Raw genomic sequence first — 20,162 nt, 5'->3', positions numbered from 1 at the left:
GCTTCGACTCGAAATTTTTCATGCATTTTCACTAATATAGAGTTTTTTGAATTAAATACTAAAATTTTCACAAAATGCCATATTTTCTCGAAAAAAACTCATTTTTTATAATTCGCAGTATGGATATCAAACGTTTCGAAATTTTGCATGTTTTTAAACTGTTTTAGAGTTTTTATAGGCGATATTTAAATTTTCACAAAATACAATTTTTTTCGAAAATACACAAATTTTTATAATTTGCAATATGGGTATCAAACGATTCCAAACTTTGCATGTATTTCAATGGTTTAAGAATTTTTTGAATGAAATACTAGAATTTTCACAACAAACCATATTTTCTCGAAAAAAACAAATTTTTTTATAATTCGGAAAATGGGCATCAAACGATTCAAAATGCATGTATTTAAACTGTTTTAGAGTTTTTTGAATGAAAAAGCAGGTAAAGTTTGGCTGCATTTGATACCCATATTGTAAAAAAAATGCATGCAAAATTTTCTAATTATTTGATACCCATATTGCGAATTATAAGTTTTTTTTGTATTTTCGAGAAAATATGGTATTCGTTCTTTAAAGAAAATTTAAGTATCTTCAAAACTACGGGAACTATCGATATAATTTTTGATTCATCCCCTAAAGTACACCCTACCACATAATGTTTAACAAAGTTTGACTATTTTTACAATCAGGTTTTTGCAGGATTGGGTCCGAAAGTTTAACAATTTTGGTAAAAGAAGAAAACAACTTCCTTGGTTGCTGTGTAGTGCACCCTTAAAGATTTTATTATTTGGTCTGAATTATGAAATTCGAAAAAAAATTGTTTTTTTTTCACTACAGTCCAGACTCGATTATCTCGATTGTCTGAAGTTCGATTATCCGAAGGTTTATATGGAACTTTGGATAATCGAATCACGAACAATTTTTTTTCGTTTTTTTTCTTGTTTTAAACGTCAAGTTCGAGTTCTGCGACCCCATTTTAGTCAAATTGCTTATTAAATAATTAAATGAAATTTTTCAATATTCCGTCACCGCCATCTTGGATTTAAAAAAATGTAAATCACTTAAGGGTTTTCGTAATCGAAGTTTCGATTATCCAAAGTGACATTTTTCCGAGGCCTTCGGAGAATCGAATCTGGACTGTATAATGTTTAGAAAATTATGTATTGATTCGTTTTAAAAACAATGAAGATTCGAGATTCCTGTGTAGCAACTCAAATATAAGTGTCTCCCAAAAAGTGATCGTTTTTCAAAAGCCAGAAACTAATGGTTCGATTTTAAATTTCAAAAAACTTATTTGTTAAATTTTCTGATCTCCTTGAAAAAAATGTGTGAACTATTTGTTTTGTTCGTTAAATTACTTATTCCACAAAAATAGTGGTAAAATAACATCGAGAAAGAGATAGTTTTTAATCGTCAAATTTTTCATAATTATAAGTTGAGTGATACAAATTACCAAAATTAACCTTTTTTTTTTTTTGGTTGAGATCAGCTTGTTCATCCTATTTAATGTGAGTTATAATAAAAATGTCAAATTCTCGTGCATATCGTGCTATTTTATGTCATATGAAAACCTTGAAACTCCGACCCTGTCTTTCGCTCCCGTAGTCTAAACAAACGCACCCACGTCGACCTCGAACTCTTTCCCTTCCCGGGGCTGGGATTCATGATGGTGATGGTGGCACCATCCTTAAGCCCATCGAATGACAGAAGCCAAGTGAAGCTCGATTTCGCTAAAAGCCCTGCGCCAAAAAGGAAAAGTGTGCAGAAAAAAAAAAGTATCAGGAAAATGGCAGCAGCAGCATCGACGACGACGACGAAATTGATTACTATCGTGACTTTGCAATTACGGTGTCTGTGCCGGGATGCTGCCTGCTGCTGCAGCCTGTTGGAGATCATCACCGAGCTTCGGAGGCACGTTCGGCGATGAAAGCGCTTTCCCCGGGCCCGGATGATGATAAAGCCTTTGTTGGCCAAAGTGATTTCGCTGATCCGCAATGGATTGGAGAGTGACTTTCTGGTATTGAAAGCAAATTTACCGTCGGAAAGTGGAGGGAGGAGTTTTGTTTGGTATTTTGCTTGAAAAGTGACTGTGATCAATTGTAAATAGATTATCGAAAGAAAATTTTCAGTCATTATTAACGATTACGTTATTAAAAAAAATATGTTCTCGATAACGTTCCCAGAAAGAAAAACCACAACAATTTTGGCCTCCTGAGTTTGTTTGCAAAACAAACTTTTAATTAACGCCTCCTAGTGGCTTGTCAAAACGATTCATTCTGATTACATCTAGTTGTTTCCTTCTGGAAACCACCAAATTGTGGTCAAATTTTGTTGTTTTTCCACCAATTTCCGTCCCACCAAAAACAAAAAACAAAAAGGTAAAAATTTCCTTGCCAATATTCACTCTGCTCTGACCATCGTCATCCATGACCGGTGATGCTGCCCAAGGGAACGGACGCCGCCATGGCCCAGGCCAGGGTGCTGCTTGTACTACATTATTAACAAATTGTTTTAATTAAGGAGTCCATTTTTAATTAAATTAGGGTAGAGTAGTCATCAATGAGACACGGGGAACAATGATAAAATGGCTCTCAAAAGTCGTAGTTTCAACAAATCAGGCTCATATTTGGGGGAAAGGTGTGTCTACTGGATACACGTCTGCCATAATAGTGGCTTTGGTTATGGACGCTCCCTTGACAAGTTATTCATAAATGTTAGATTCTGGGGTGTAAAAGTAAATTATGGACAAAACATATTTTTTCGCTCGTAGGCTGCCATTTACACCAAAACTAATATTTCTTCAATTTTTTTTCGACGTTCCATAGGGATTAAGTTGGGCTACAATGTCCTTTCATTAGATTTGGCCAAAATTTAGAATATACCCAGAATCCAGGGCTGTCTCATTGTTCCCCACCCATTTCAGCCCATGGGTAACAATGAGACACTTTGATTTTTCTTCAATAAACTTTTCAAAATCGATTAAAATCTTTCAAAACATGAATTAAAAGTGATTTTTGGCAGATTTATAGAGTTTAAATTTCATTTAACCAAAAATACAAAGTTATTTGGTATTAATATATGGATTTTACAAAATTCAAATACTTTTTAGTGTAACTTTTGTTAATAAAAGTTTCATGTTTGCAAAATTGCTCTAAAATGTTCAAGGCAAGTCACCTGCAATGGAACAATACAAAAACATGATGTTTTGCTAGAAAAATGTTGATTTTCGTAGAGTGTCTCATTGTTCCCCAGCTGTCTCATTGTTCCTGCCAAGTGCGTCTACAATGAGACAGTTGAATAACTCTGGCTGTAGACGTCAGATCGATCTCATATTTTGGTCAATATTAAAACACATTAAAAGAAAGATAATGCAACTAAAAGCTCATTAAAACAAGCTGATTAAAAAATTCGAAAAATCGTTGAAAGTTAAAAACCAAAAGTGTCTCATTGATGACTACCCTACCCTACCTGTTCTTTGTTTTTCTCCCTCTCGGCGTTGATGTTGGCGCAAATGTCGTGTAACGTTACGTCATCGCCGGAAACCACATCTCCTTCATGCAACCCCCAGCGCACATTAATCATATCCGGGACGTAGCCGGTGTGGACCACGTCGGGATCGGTGCCGGGTACGATGGCGTTAATCTGTAAGTATGAGTTGAATTTGATGCTAATAGACAAGGAAATATATATATTTTTTGATATTTATGTAAATTTTCCGAACAGTTAGTAAAAAACCGCAACTAAAACTTTACCCAAAGCCAAAAAAACCAGCCTGGGTCAGTAAATTATAACATTTAAAATTAGCAGGATAGACTGATTTTTTTTATAAAAGATATTGGCCCATTTCCATTTTTTGCTATTTACACTTGAATAAAATTGAAGATTTATTGTACATTAGCTACTGAACGTCTATTGAAAAATGTTATGTTAGTCAAATAGACAATTGTTGTTTTGCGTGAAATTTTGGCCCTTTTTCGATATCTCTAAATGGAAGGGCGGTTCGACCCTTTTAATTTTTGAACCTTCAAAGAAGCGTGTTTTCAATAATTTGCAGGAACTTTTATGTAAAAATAGACAACACATCTGATGGCGAACTCAAAATTAGCAAAACAAATTGTCTAAAATTGGAAGGTGTAATTTTGGAAGGTTGAACATAATGTAACCTCAATTTAGACTGAAAATGTGACATTACACCAGAAATGAGGTAAAATTTTTTCATTTTCTGAGGCAAAGTTACACTTTTTCAGAGGTAAAGTCACATATTTTTTCTGACATAAAAGGTGTACTCTTTCCCAGATGTAATATTACCATAATTTGTTTTATTAAGAAGTTTAATGTATTTGTTTAGATTTGCAATAACCAGGAAGTGTTCAATTATAACAAAAAAATCATTTTATATAGAGCAATTCCATGTCAAATAGGGAATCGGTTGTACCCGACCCTCTCCGATTTCAATGAAACTTTGCAGACATGTTATCCTACGCTTATATAAGCCATTTTTGTGTATATGGAGCCAGTTACACTCGATAATGACATTTGAGAAGGGTGTAAGTGTTTCAAATATTGTTGTATTTCGTAATTTAAATATTGCTGTATCTCGAAGCCGTTGCATCGTAACAAAAAGTGGTCAAACACAAACTTGTAGGAAATTTGACGGGCTTTCCGAAAAAAATACACTGAAAGAAAAAAACAATCCACTTGTATGAGATTTTCTGATTTTTAAGCTTAAAAGTCAAATTTGAAGGTGAGCCCACGATTTTTTTCGTTCAAATTTTTTGTGAAAATAGCCTGAGATGTTACAAAAAGACTCACGAAAAATGCAGGATGGAGCAACTCACCTAAAAATGTACAAAAATCATTTACTGAAACTGTTTTTTTTTTTCAAAAGTGCTCTAAACATCAAAATTTTCAAAAACCGAACACGAGAATCGATTTTCCAGACAAATTTACATAAAAGTCTCCATATTGACCATTGTCCTAAGTCCAATCCTTGTGAAGTTACAGCGGTTTTAAAAAGAAAAATGTGGAAAAAATAGGTTTTTTGATGATTTTTGGCAATTTCTATATGACAGACGTGGTTTTTCAGCATCGAAAATATTTTTACCGAAAAGCTCGTCCAATTTCCCATAGGTTTGTCTTTGACCACATTTCAATTGAATGTATGGGCTTATAGATATAAGCTAATTCACTATCCAGGTTACTATACTACACTGAAAAAAATAATGTTTTCAGTTATGAACAATGGAATTAGCTTATATCTGTAAGCCCTTACATCCAATTGAAATGTGGTCAAAGACAAACTTATGGGAAATTGGACGAGCTTTTCAGTAAAAATATTTTCGAGACTGAAAAACCACGTCTGTCATAAAGAAATTGCCAAAAACCATCAAAAAACCTATTTTTTCAACATTTTTCTTTTTAAAACCGCTGTAACTTCACAAGGATTGGACTTAGGACAATGGTCAATATGGAGAATTTTATGTAAAATTGTCTGGAAAATCGATTCTCGTTTTCGGTTTTTGTAAATTTTGATGTTTAGAGCACTTTTGAAAACAGATTCAGTAAATGATTTTTTTATTTTTTTAGGTGAGTTGCTCCATCCTGCATTTTTCGTAAGTCTTTTTGTTACATCTTAGGCTATTTTCACAAAAATTTTGAACGAAAAAAAATCGTGGGCTCACCTTCAAATTTGACTTTTAAACTTAAAAATCTAAAAATCTCATACAAGTGGAGTGTTTTTTTCTTTCAGTGTATTTTTTTCGGAAAGCCCGTCAAATTTCCTACAAGTTTGTCTTTGACCACTTTTTGATAAGGTGCAACGGCTTCGAGATACAGCAATATTTAAATTATGAAATACAAAAATATTTGAAACACTTACACCCTTCTCAAATGTCGTTATCGAGTGTAACTGGCTCCATATACACAAAAATGGCTTATATAAGCGTAGGATAACATGTCTACAAAGTTTCATTGAAATCGGAGAGGGTCGAGAAAAAAGTAAATAAAAAATTCCTGTTTAGGGCTGGAATTGCTCTATATTAGTGTTTTTTTTTTTGAGAATTTTTGGGGTTAATTTTTACAGTATATCTGCGCTATGATAGCAATTTCAACAAGAGAACACAGAGGCAAGGGGGGATTTGCGATTTTCCAGGTTCCACCAAAAAGGTTTTATTTGGAGGACAATTTTTCACACAGTAATAAAAAATCATGATAATATTACATCTGGAAAGGGGTACATCTTTTATGTCAGAAAAAAATTTGTAACTTTTCCTCTGAAAATGTGTAATTTTACCACTTGTCTGATGTAATTTCATTTTTCAGTCTGAATGGAAGTAAAATTACATCATAAAAGAGGTAATAATTAACCTTCCAAAATTACAGCCTTTAAATTTACACAATTTTTGCTGTGCACATGAGGGGAGGGGAGCAAGGTCTAGAATTTTCGAATAGAGTCCACGTTTTTTATTGATGGTCCATTATATTTTTTTCACATTCATTCAGCCTAATCATGGTTTGAAAATACGATAAAAATCTTTTTTTTCTATATAGTTTATTAAAATAAACTTTAGAAAGTGTTTAAACAAATTAGGAAAAAAATTTAACTGAAATTTAAAAGTATATCTTTTAAAAACACAAAAAATTTTCAAGGACTAATTATTTTTAAAGTTTTGTTCCTCAACAAATAAGTCGTCTAGTAGAGGTCAAAGGAAAGTGGGAATGACAAAAAAAACTAAGTTTAAATTTTTTAGCCTAATTTTCAAAATTTGTAGACCAGAAGCATCACAAAATGCTTTGTGCATTATTACAGTTTCATTGCTGTCAAAAATATTCAAAATATCTCTATATAAATGGAGTTTTTTATCGATATAATACGTCTTTTCCGATAAATTCAAGATTTTCAAAAATAGTTTATTAACTCATTGTTCGTGTAACAAACTAACATAACCTGCTCTTAACAAATGTTTACACTATTTCCAAAAATAAGCCTTATATTTTTTTGCCTAATTTTACCTATGCTCTCACCAATAGTTATGGTTCTGATACTCTCAAATTGTAACAAATTGTTTTTAATGCATGCCATAAAGCTGCCTTTTCTGATTCGCTTTTCTTATCGAGATGCAATTGAATGATTTAAAAGTCTATATTTGTCTCTGTAAAAAAATGATTTTCTTTTTGATTTTTATTTAAAAAAATAAGTGGCGGGAAAACAAAAACTTGATATTAATAAGCATTAGTCTGAAGACTTTGAAAAAAAAAAATATTTCAAGTAAACATTACGCAAATGTCAGAATGCTTGAAATAATTTTTCAACGCTTTGCAGAATTTTTGAAAGTTATATTTCTATGATTTTGCTAGGAACTTTTATAAAGAAATTACCTAATAAAAGTACCTTTATTATAAACTATTTAATGGTTCATAACGCTTTTAATAGCTGTATTTCAATCCGCTATTTTGCATCACTGATTTAGTCATACAAGGCTCCATACAATTTTGGCAGCTATTTATACCAAAATGGTACAAAAAATCTTTATCTATTGGAAGGATTTTGTGATTGATTTGGTTTCGTCGGCAAAGCTAATTATTGATGATAATTTGAAAAAAAGTTTAAAAGCCATTTCTTATTTTTGAATTATGTTTTTTTTTTTTTTCATAACAAAAAAATCAATTTATCGAAAATATGCATTTTTTGTATTGTTGATTGCAACCAACCCCCAATCAATTTTTGATTTAAAAAAGGATTGGAAAGAAGAACTCTTAAAATTTTATGAAATTTATGGGTTGGAAGTTTTACTTGTTTTATTTGACAATGTTTTTAAAAATGTCATTTTTAGGGGTCAAGTTTGGCTGTGTTTTTTACTAACATTTCCCATATTTCAAGTAAAAAGAAGTATGCAGTAATTTTTGGAGTGTCCCAGACTACGGCTCTACGTATTTTTTTTTACAATTTAAATAATAATGGTGCCATTCTATAGCAGAAAATGTGGAAAACAAGCAAAAAATTGAAAAAGTTGAAAAAGTTACTGTAAGAACATAAAAAAGTTAGATAGGCATAATGTAATGCATGGAGGTGGTAGAATAGGCCAAATACTACCAAAAACAAACATAAACTAAACAAAAAAACTAAAAATGAAGCAAGAAAAACATAAAACAAGAGAAGTAAAGTCTTTCGTAGAACAAAAGTGCTCCTAAACACGGGAAAAATAAAAATATTCGATTAAAAAAATTGGACTGTAGAGGGTTAAGCTCGTAGCTTTCGAGTACGCACCAAAATGTTGCCGCTGAGTTATGATTTTATTTAAATATTGTGTTTATTGGAAAAATCTAGAGCAACATTGCAAAGGGCGCATAAGCATTTTGGCAGCTGAATACCAGGAGTGTTGGAAGGTAGCGGAGGATGCCAGCTGTTGTTTAACCTTCTACTGCCCAATTTTTTGATCGAAAATTCTTATTTATCCCGTGTTCTTTATGGTTTTTCTTGTTTAATTTTTGGTATTTTTATTCGCATTTATCATGTTTGGTTTATGTTTGTTTTTGAAAGTATTGAGCTTATTGTACTCATCATTATTTTTTGCCCAACTAGTTTTTTCGTGCTTTTACAGTCACTCTCTTATTTTTTGGCTTGTTTATCACATTTTCTACTGTACAAAGATTCTATTGTCATTTAGTTAGTAGACAACGCGTAGAAACTTGTCTGGGGCATTACAAAAATTACTGCATACTTATTTTTTACAAAACATACACAGAAAAAAATCAATTCTCGTAATCGTGAATTAAGTTCACGAATGTGAGAACCACGAAGGAATTTATTCATGAGTATGGTGCATTTGCACTATAAACGTGAATATATTCCTTCGTGGTTCTCGCATTCGTAAATTTTATTCACGATTTCGAGAATTTTTTTTTTAGTGTACAGGAAACGTTAGTGAAAAACACGTCCAAAGTTGGCCCCAGAAAAAAAACATTTTAAAAAACATTGGCAAAGTCACATAAAACAAGTAAAACTTCCAACTCTATTTTTTTTACTAAATTTGATGTGTTGAAATTTTGTTGACTTGAGTTATTAATATTACATTAAATTTGTAATCAAAAAGCACCATACAGAAATTTTGGGTTGCTCTAGTTGTTGAAATACAGCGGATAAAAAAAAACAAACAGGAAAATTTAAGCTTTCGTAGTTTCACCCTAACAACTAATGGTTCAATTTTTCAATGTAAAAAACGATACATTTGTGAAATTTTCTGGTCGTTTCGAAAAAATATTAACAGTTTTTTGGAATCAAGACTGACATTTCAATAGTAGGCAAAACTTATTGTTTTAGGAATTATCAAATTATATACTGTACCTTGAAATTTGCGCAATTTATCAAAATTTCTGTAAGGTACTTTTTGTTTATTTCAACACTGTAACTCAATCAAAAAAGAGTTAATCGATCAGAAAATTCCTACAAAAAATATAGATTGTATGGAGTCTTGTTTAGTTGAACCAATGACACAATGTGGCTTCATAGTTTGAGCTTAATTAAAACAATGCCCATTGCTACTTTTAGTGTTAGTTTATTTATTTTTTAAAGTGTTGATCCCTTGCATCATCAACAGTGCTCTAAATTGAACCGTTTGCTTGATATTATGAATTATAACATTATTATTGTTCATTGTTCCTCGAACGGATAAATATTATGGGAACTACCAAGTTGAAAAGTTTCCTATTTGCAGTAACTAGAAATTAAACTCACATTATTGTTCAATCCAATCTAATCTGAGCAAACAACCCGTAACACTAATCCAAAATTCAATCCACTTTTCACACTTTTCCCTCTCCCCCGCCCAAACAGGGTGCCCCAGGGCCTCGAGGACGTCTCCCGGTACCCGTACCTGTTCGCCGAGCTGCTCGTGTCCGAAAAGTGGACCGAGGAGGACATCGCCAAACTGGCGGGGAGAAATTTAATTAGAGTTTTCAAACAAGTCGAGCAGGTAAGTGAAAACAACAACAACCACTCTCCCGCTCTCTGCTCTTAAAAGGATTGTGCATTATTAATGTGTAGTTCGATCCGTTGACTTTTTGTTATTTACCCCTGTAAAACTTTGGCGAAATTTCAAATGCATTTTAAATTATTCTCGTTCCAGGTGCGAGACCAGCTCGAAGCCCAGGGCATGCTGCCGATCGATCAGTCAATCCCACCGGAGGACATCCTTGGGAGATCCTACTGCCGTTACTCGGGACCACGGACGTGACGCAAGCGAAGTTACGATCCGTAAAACCAATCAAAAGCAAGAAGAAGGCACAAGTATTCACACCGAACCGACCGACCAGAGTGTATTTTGTCCCCATTTGCCCCCAAAACAGAAAAGAATGATTGTGTTGCGTGAGAGACGTTCAAACTGGAGCGCATGAAAGCCTGAGAGTTACCAGAGTCTAACAATCAAAGTTGTTTTAAGTTGAGGTTAAGAGGTGGTGACGGCACGATAGCTTAGGACAGTCAAAAACAAATAAAAACGAGTTCGCATATCATGAGATAACAGAGGAGAGTGCAGATTGCAAACAAAAACACAGAAAATCTACCGAATTTCCCAGAAAAACCAAAAACCTTAAACGTATATTTTTTTAACCGATGATAGCAAACCAATCATTATTGCATCGAAAAAAAAAACAACAAAAAATCATCATTTTCGCAAGTGGAACAAAATCCATAAATTACACCTAGCGGTACCATGTGGCTGCAGAAAATACTATCGTCCATGAATTCAAGCAAATCGAAACATGGAGGAACGAAAATAAATTCTAAACGAAACTGTTTTAGGCTAATTTGTAAAGAGATAAAAGAAAGTAAAACTATCGTCATTATCTGTGTAGAGAAAATAAAATGTTAAATATTGGACATAAATTGAAGGAAAAAAAACCTGAAATAAACAAGAATTTGGACGAAAATGAACCAAGCTATTGAGTGATGACCATGAATGCACACAAATTTTGACACTTTTTTAAACCTTGAAAATACTCATCAAAGTTTGACATGACGCCGTCTGCAATAAATTATGCCTCCATTTTGAAATTTCGTTTCTGTCGTAATTTTTATTATGTTTTTTAAAATGATTTTGCTATTCTTTTCATAGAATGAATATTAAAATTTAGAGTGACTTGATTTTTTGTAATTGATAATTTTAGTAATTTTCGAAATCTGATATTTTTTAGATGATAAGGTGACTTGAAGATGATTAACATTTTACGGGATTTCCAAATTAAACATTTTTGCTACCAATTGTTCATGTGGCTGGACATAACTTACAAAGAACCTAAAAAAACATTTGAATATTTTTTTTTTATCATGTCATATAAAATTTTCAATTAGCCCTTATCAACTAGTTATTTTGACCATCATTATTTTTTAACCTGATTATCAATCATCTAAACTTAAAAAAAATCTAATGAATCATTTTAAAAATAGACAGTTTAAGAAATTAGAAAAATGATTTTTTTTAATTATCTGCCAAAAAAACACCAATGAGTTGTTCATTTGATTTCGCAACTTGATTTTTCTTTGTTTTTTTTTTATTTGGATGAACATTTGTCCATGCATTCCCTATGCCAAAAGAAGCAATTTTGAATCATTAGAACAATGTTGGGTCTGGTCATAAAAAAGCGTAAGTAAATGAATGAAATTCTGTATCTTGAGAAGAGAGATTTTTTGATCGATTTATTGTCTTCGGCAAAGTGGTTGGACTTTTAGGACTTTTCGGAAAATAGGTACCTACACAAAAAAAACGATGTTTTCAATTATTTTTTATAAAATTCTAGTCTGACCTGATAAACAGCGTAAATTAACAAGTTGTCGTATCCAATAAACCAATCAATTACAAATAAAATGGTGCAAAATCTGATTTTGGGGATGTGATTTTTTGAGAAAATCATGTTTTTTTAATTGAAAGCCTGAGAAAAAAAAATGTATCATTTTTTGAAGCAAAATCAAACCTGTAATTTTCAAAATCTGATATTTTTCAGATGCTAAGGTGACTTAATGATGATTAACATTTTATGGAATTTACAAATTAAACATTTTTGCTATCAATTGTTCATGTGGCTGGACAGAACTTACAAAGAACCTACAGAAACATTTAAATTATTTTTTTTATTATGTCATATCAAATTTTCAATTAGCCCTTATCAACCAGTAATTTTGACCATCATTATTTTTTAACCTGATTATCAATCATCTCAACTTAAAAAAAATTAGATGAATCATTTTTAAAATAAACAGTATAAGAAATGAGAAAAATGAATTTCATTTTTTAATTATCTGTTAAAAAAATACCAATGAGTTGTTCATTTGATTTCGCAACTTGATTTTTCTTTGCTTTTTTTTTATTTGGATGAACATTTGTCCATGCATTCCCTATGCCAAAAGAAGCAATTTTGCATCATTAGTACAATGTTGGGTCTGGTCATCAAAATGAGTAAGTAAATGAATGAAATTCTGTATCTTGAGAAGAGAGATTTTTTGATCGATTTATTGTCTTCGGCAAAGTGGTTGGACTTTTAGGACTTTTCGGAAAATAGGTACCTACACGAAAAAAAACGATGTTTTCAATTATTTTTTATAAAATTCTAGTCTGACCTGATAAACAGTGTAAATTAACAAGTTGTCGTATCCAATAAACCAATCAATTACAAATAAAATGGTGCAAAATCTGATATTGGGGATGTGATTTTTTGAGAAAATCATGTTTTTTTTAATTGAAAGCCTGAGAAAAAAAAATTGTATCATTTTTTGAAGCAAAATCAAACCTGCAATCGGATAAAAAGTTTATTACATTTTTGATAAAAAATACCGTTTTCAAGTCATAGCTTCTTTTATGTATTTTTTGTATATATTATAAAAATACTTCTTGAAAAAAACACCCCCCGAAAAAAATATTTCTGGGAGGTTGAGCATTTTTCTTTGAAACTATTAAAATCTTATTAAAAGTTCGAATCGATGAAAATTACTTTGTCTAAGTAATACCTAATAATCCTGTAACGTTCATCTGACGATATCTCGGAAAGTATTGCTCCGATTTGCAATGTTTTAAAAACATTTTTTTTTAAATTTTCTGATCTTTTCAATACAAATCCAACACATAAAAGTGAAATTTGTAAATCATGAAAAAAAGGTTTTCAAATTGAATATTGGATTTCAATTGCCGAGAAATCGTCAGTTGATAAATAGTCACTTGACTGATATCTTAAAATATAATTAATATTCATGTATTCAATAATATTTTTTCATAAAACTTTTGGCCATTGCAAATATTTTTCTAAGTTTATGACTTATCACCAAACAGATTTGCTGAAAACATCAATCTTAACAATTTTTTCAAGACACAGATTTTCGAATATTTACAGGAACTCGACTTTGGCCATTGCACTGGTTTCAACACTAGGATATTTTTTTTTAATTAATTTTTCATCAGTCTTGTTGTTTTGCAATCACTAATTTCCTAATTTCTAACTTTTGGGTACATTTCAGAATGTTGTCGGCTGATAAGACTTCTATTTTCATTGCAATTTAGAAGTGTGTTTTTTTTTCTTTATTCATATTAATAAAATTAAAGTATAACCCCTCATTTATCAGGCTGTTTCTGAAAAGGGGTATGCGAAATATTTTTCAAAACATTTGCAACGGCCTTACAGTTCTCGAGAAAATGCTCAAAGTCTGTCACATCCAACTTTTTTCAGCTCCATTTTTTTTTTCATTTGAAAATGCTTCCCGAGCAAACGGAAATAACTTGGGAATAACATTTTTTGATATTTGAAATACTAGGCAAATAATATTTGATGTTATTCATAACAAGATTTTTTATTCGTAGTTATGAATTTTTTGTTATTGGATTGTTATTGTAATAAGAGGTTAATAAAATTTTTAGTTATTCTTCGACCAAATCTTTGTTATTATTTTTTGTTATTTCAACAATTAATCCGATCATTCCAATAACAGTTGGAGGTATTCTTCCATAGCAAAAATTGTTATTCCCAAGATGTTTTAGCTTTAAACTAATATCAGACCAATAACAAATTTTGTTATGATAACATAAACTGATATTAAACTCTTATGCAAAAATGCATTTTGCAAGAATACTCCATAACACTTTTTGTTATTTTAACAGTATTTGTTATTGAAATGGCATGAATTTAGTTATTACCGTCTGTTCGGGTTTTATTTCTAGCTTTTAAATTAATGCATTAATAAAGAAAATTTAGCTTTTTTTTGCATTCGAACTAAATTAATCTAATCGTGATTTTTTTTTATTAAATATTTTTTTCATGATTTTGTTAATCCAATTCAACGTCTTCCATTAAAAATATTTCGCCTTTTTGTGTTTTTTCATAATTATTGATTTGCTTTCCGTTTTTTTTTCAATTTGCTTTTCACGTACATTAAATGTTAGTGCAAGGCATTGTAGAAATACTTCATGCTTATTTGATCATAAAAATGAACGAAACACGCAAACGCAAAAATGCTCGATACGAAATTAAAAAATTTACGTTATCTTTTTCTTGTCATTATCACCACATTTTTTTTTAATCATTCAGGCCTGAAAGGGTCATGTTACAATTATTATAAATCGACAATTAAAGCATTATTTTCTACTGTACTTTGAAGGATCTAAAAAATATATAATTCGTGTTATTTTGGAAAATATAAGCTTTGTGTTTCTTTTTCATCAACCTTTGAAAATTGTGTTACTCAATGCTTCATGATTTTTATTAAAGATGAGGACCTTAGCATCGATTTTTGAACTCAAACAAAACAAAAAAGAAGAACTCTTTTATCGATTTTGAACGCAGCAAAACCACAATAAAAATCAAACGCCCGTCAAACTCGTAGATGAACCGATAGGCAAAACCACCCCCGTCAAAAGTCCATAAACCCAAATTACCACCATTTTTAGAGCAGCCCGAAAAACAAACCCAAAACATGCAGCAAACAAAAAGAACAGAGAACAAGAAATTTTCACCGCCATAAATCGTAATTACCAGCGCCCAATAAATCACACCGAAATCGAGTTTGCCCAAAGTTTTTCTTTTTTTTTTAATTTTTTTTTTTTTTGGCGGGTTATTCGATAATCAAACCTGAACGGAAATTACCACACCGAAAATTATCGAGCATGGATTTAAAAAGCACATTCCATACAAGGTAATTAACTCATTTGGGTAGCCAAGCGAAAATTTTCGTCGGTTATAGTTTTTTTTATTTGAGTTTTTTTTTTTTTTTTAACATAAGTTACACAAATATTTGCTGAAAATGTCATTAAAATTGTTTATCTGCGTGGCATCGTTTGACGTCGGTGGAAACACACAGACATATGCAAATTAAAAGGACAATTTAAAAGTCAAACTCGTCAAATGCAAATGTGATATTAGTGAACAATGACACTGTTTGAATGGTTTTGAGTGAAAATACACATTCTCGCCATCAAGTCATCAAATGTTCCAATGTAAATTTTATTGTTTTTTGGTCCTGACCGCGTTGGATTGAACCTTTTTGTTCATTTGTATTACTGAAAAAAAATATTTAAGGAGACAAAAAAAAGGCAAACACTCAATCATCGGTGGAACAATCAGCTTTGGTTGAGTGAATCCCTGTTTCGAACAGGTGCGCCAACGGCGGAATTCGATGCCAAACAAATAAACAAATAGCCAATACCACCACCCCAGAGAGAGGTCAGTCGGAAATTTCGCCGGATAATGACATTTCAATAATGAAAGGTGCCCCCAAAAGTCGACACACGCGCGCGTCGATAAAAGAACCCAAAATGGCTGAGCAGGTTGACAAAAAAAAAAAAGAAAATCGCCGAATCAACAGCGGAAATTGAATCCTTGCTGTCGATTTATGAAGCCAAACCGACGGGATTATCCTCCTGACATAAGCTGTTAATCCTGGGTTTGTCCTGCCGGCGGCCGAATGGAGTTAAGTGGAGTGGACAAAAAATTTCGATTCCCTGCTTTATTGTTTGAGTAAATGGCAAATTTGGTCCAATAAAAACACTCAGCATTGGGTGTCAGCAAAAAGTCAAATTTCAGATGTTTTGTGAGATAAAGTCACTCAAAACAAAATTTATAAAACTGTACATATATTTAGATAATGCACATAAACTCAAACCTTTCCTTGATTTCTTACTACATGAAATCGTTTTAACTTTTCTGGTAACACGACTGTGTTTTTTTTTTTCTTATTTTAAACGAAATAAAAAAAAATATACATTGTAAATTCTAAAAATTCGAAAATACCGCAGAGTAACTATTTTAAGTTCTTCCCCTAAGATTATTGTTGACTAATTTCAGATCATTCAGTTAAAACAAGACCTTTGAATGCTCTCAAAAGATCTAACTAATCTATTGGACAAAAGTATCACTAAGTGCTTCAAGCATTAACAATAGGGTGGTTCAAATTTAACATTGGCTGAATTGTTAATTTTGTTACACAGTTTTGTTTGTAACTGTATTTTTGGGACCATCTCCAGAGATGTTATGTTACGTCTGTGGTTTGTCCATACAAGCTCCTAAACAAACAGCTTTCCTTACAAAAATGGCATCCAAATGGTCTTGATTCTGTAACGTGAGAGCGAGAGCGAGCGATTTCTGATCAATTTGGCGTCTTCTGCCGAATTGAAGGTACAACTGAGGACAGTCCAGAAAAAACAAAAATACTGATTTTCGCAAAAAAAAATATTTTTGAGAAAAAAATTATGTTTAAGTAGATAACAAAAAAAAGATTCGAAAACAAAGAGAACTCTATGAACATATTTATTAAGAGATAAATTTAAAAATAAGTTCAAATACTGCGAAAATTTTCCATTTTTATGGATTTTTTCAACAGTGTCAACTGTTACCTTTGACTATCAATTTTATAAATTTTTCAAAGGAATATGGGAGATTCAATAATTATAATCAATCTAAAAATGAATTTGTCATGAAAGCTGTGGACAATATTTTTGTGACGGATTTTATAATTTCAAATCAATTTTTTTTTTTTGATGTGGTAAAATATGTTATCATGATATTTTATCGGAAATCAGTGAAACTATAGAAAATTAACATCTTTAAAAAACTATGGTATGTATACTAGGGTGGGTACGTTTTTCAAAAAGTTCTCGGATCAAGTTTTAGTATGGTTCCCCTTGTAGGGCATGCCCATAGGGACTTTCATGCCAAATTTCAGCTCATTTGGTTGTAAACTGGCTGCGCGCATCAGGGTTAAAGTTTACATGGGAATTCCTATGGGAAAATTGGACTTTTTGTTCAAGCGCTCCTACAGGTCTGGGAAAATAACGCGCCAACTTCTGGTATGGTCAGGCCTATGGGGAATGGTCTGGAGAACAATTTACCGAAGAGAGCAAATGGATTCGTTGTCCCTAGACCTGGCGCATCGGCAAACAATCCGATGTCTCCGGAATCAACGGTTTTCCCTGAAAAAGCATCAAATTTTCCTTAGCATGCTATGAAAACTTAATGAACACCGCGACGCCATACGTCAGGCAGCTAAATACAATCCAGACTCGATTATCCGAAGGCCTCGGAAAATAAATCACTTTGAATAATCAAATCTTCGGATAATCCAATGACCAATTCTCTACAAAATCGGTCTTCCCGAGCAGACGGTAATAATTTTGGAATAACATTTTTTGATAATTGAAAATACTAGGCCAATAACATTTTTTGTTATTTATAACAAGATTTGTTATTCGTCGTTGTGATTTTTTTTTGTTATTCGATTGTTACTGTCATAACAGACTAATAACGTTTTCAGTTATTCTTCGAACAAATCTTTGTTATTATTTTTTGTTATTTTAACAACTAATCCGATCATCCCAATAACAGTTGGAGTTATTCTTCCATAACAAAAAATGTTATTCCCAAGTTGTGTTGGCTTTCAATCAATATCAGACTAATAACAAATTTTGTAGTCATAACATAAACTGTTATTCAACTCTTATGCAAAAATGGGTTTTTCAAGAAGAATCCATAACATTTTTTGTTATTTTAACAGTATTTGTTATTGAAATGACATGAATTTAGTTATTACCGTCTGCCCGGGTTTTTTTCATTTTAATTTTAAGTTTTTTTTTTAATTAGTGCACATGTCTGCCCATGCCCACTTTTGAAAACAATATTTTTGAAAAGCTGAAAAAATATCTTTTTTTCTTGTTTTTACGGACCATTAGTTGCTGAGAAATTGCCATGCAAAGATCTAAAAACAGAAAAATTGATGTTTTTTTAAGTCTTGCCATTTTATAATGTTGATATCTCAGCAACGAATGATCCGATTTTGAATAATAAAGTATGAAACATTCGCAAAATTTTCCAATCTTTTCGAAAACAATATTTAAAAAAAGTAAATTAAGACTTATATTTCGATAGAGTTGTAGCCGTTGCGATTCGATCGGTTGCGAACGGTGCAGCTTATGCGCCACTCCCGGGAGGGAGACTGCCCGCCATGTTAAATTTGCCCGGTTTGAGACTCTCGAAGAGGTGCTCGGTTGAACTTCTTCCCAGGGAAGAAGCAAGATCGAATCGGCCAGCGTACCAAAGTGACCCACAAGAACGGTACGGAAAGCTCAGCCTCCCGAAAAAGCTCCTCAGAAATCCACCAGTATAGGACCCCCCGTGCCCGTATGAATCATCATGGGTAGTACTGACACCCGCCACCAGAGAACTTCACGAAGCATGGGAGATACGCAGAACTTTTGCATTGGGGAGGAAAGGACTGGGGACGGACCCTAAAGTGACGGAAGCAGCGCTCCGGATCGACCAGAAAAACTAACACGTGAGCTCATTTTTGCTGCAGGGACTTTATTTCACTCCAAAGTAATAACTCATGATTTAGTTGGTAGGGAATCAAGAAAGGTGCTCGTTTATTGGACTAGTCTAACATTTGTGTATTTCATTCATTGTTATGTTCTAGCGTCTAGACATCTCCTACTGTGTGCGTTTGCTCTCCCTACTGTCTACTCTTCGTTCTTCTGTTACCCCGTGCTTTTGTGCTCTACCTCCTCAAATCTTCAGCTCGTCAGCTGGAACAGCTGATCGCTGACGTCACCGGCAGTCAAGCGGACTGCGGCAGACAAAGGCCACTAAAGTGCTGTTTCGTGGACGTGTGGGGCGTGTCAATAAAAGCCGTCACACTCCCGGCGCATGGCAACACGCGCTTAAACAAAATGGACGCCCTCCATCAAAATGGCGTCCGCTCTACGGCCGCAGCCGGAACGGAAAAACGTTCGTGACGCCTTTCGTGGCCGTCACCCTTCACCCGAAATTAGAACGGACTCACCGGACTGCTGCTCCTGTTACTTGCTGATGCTGCTGCTGTTGATCTTCGCCGCGTGCTCGTAGCCGGCGTGGACGACGATGTCGGTTGGACCTGCGGTTGCGTGGTCGACTTTGATGAAGTTGCGCGGGCCGGGGTTGGCTTTCCGGCCAGCACGTGGGCGGATAGGACCGCCTCCAGACGAGATGTTGACGGCTCGTCTCTTCCGGCGATGTGCCGGGTCAAACTTGTCCCACACTCGATGCGGGGCGGTGGTGGACGTGCGCTCGATCTCCTTCTGGTGCTGCTTGGCTGGTAGGGCGAGAGAAGCGAAGCCTTCGAACTTCGCGAATGAGGTTAGCACCTGCACGGGGATAATTCGCACGGGGTAACGGTTTACCTGATCTCTAGCTAGGCCGCGCACTAGGCTAACTTCTTCGCACACACAAACTTCTAACTTCGACGAGATCTAGGGGGAGAAGTTAGAATTTAAGACCTAACCGGAAACACTACCACGCCACTTTAAAAACCTCAGGACTGGATAGGGGAACCCGGGATAAAAGTCCGCGCACTCCACACTTCACAAAGGTCTGGGACAAAGTGAACGAGTACTAGCTTCCTCAGAACGGGGAAGGTGGCCCCAGACGTACTTTTGGCACGCCGTTTCCCGGAGATTGCCTCAGGCTTCTTCGGATCTTTAAAGATCTGAGTTCCCGTCTCACTCTAGCGGTCGGCAATGGCTCTGACCGTCCCTTTCCGTCTTCCCAAAGGATTCAACATATGAGCGACCTCCGCGAGATTCTCTCTCCAGGTCTTAAACCGATAACGAAAGTTACCAACGATCGTGAGGGCTAACATCACCTACATTGATTACCGTGGTAACGGA

The 20,162-nt window shown here is 33.6% G+C and overlaps 1 protein-coding gene across 2 annotated transcripts in view; it reads left to right on the top strand.

The window, feature by feature from the left end:
• LOC6045490 (dipeptidase 1) overlaps positions 1–14,786 on the top strand; it is a 416,070-nt gene extending 401,284 nt beyond the window's left edge. For both annotated transcript variants that reach the window (XM_038259115.1, XM_038259116.1), the window contains 3 exons: positions 3,566–3,641; positions 9,830–9,968; positions 10,122–14,786. In XM_038259115.1, coding sequence (XP_038115043.1) covers positions 3,566–3,641; positions 9,830–9,968; positions 10,122–10,229 — 323 coding nt within the window. In that variant the 3' untranslated portion in view covers positions 10,230–14,786. The remainder of the gene's footprint in view (positions 1–3,565; positions 3,642–9,829; positions 9,969–10,121) is intronic.
• Positions 14,787–20,162: the final 5,376 nt, after the last annotated feature.

The sequence above is a fragment of the Culex quinquefasciatus genome, chromosome 3 (genome assembly GCF_015732765.1).
Source record: "Culex quinquefasciatus strain JHB chromosome 3, VPISU_Cqui_1.0_pri_paternal, whole genome shotgun sequence".
Taxonomy (NCBI): Eukaryota; Metazoa; Arthropoda; class Insecta; order Diptera; family Culicidae; genus Culex; species Culex quinquefasciatus.
The sequence above is the reverse complement of the archived record's forward strand: the minus strand, read 5'-3'. Positions and strand labels throughout refer to the sequence as shown.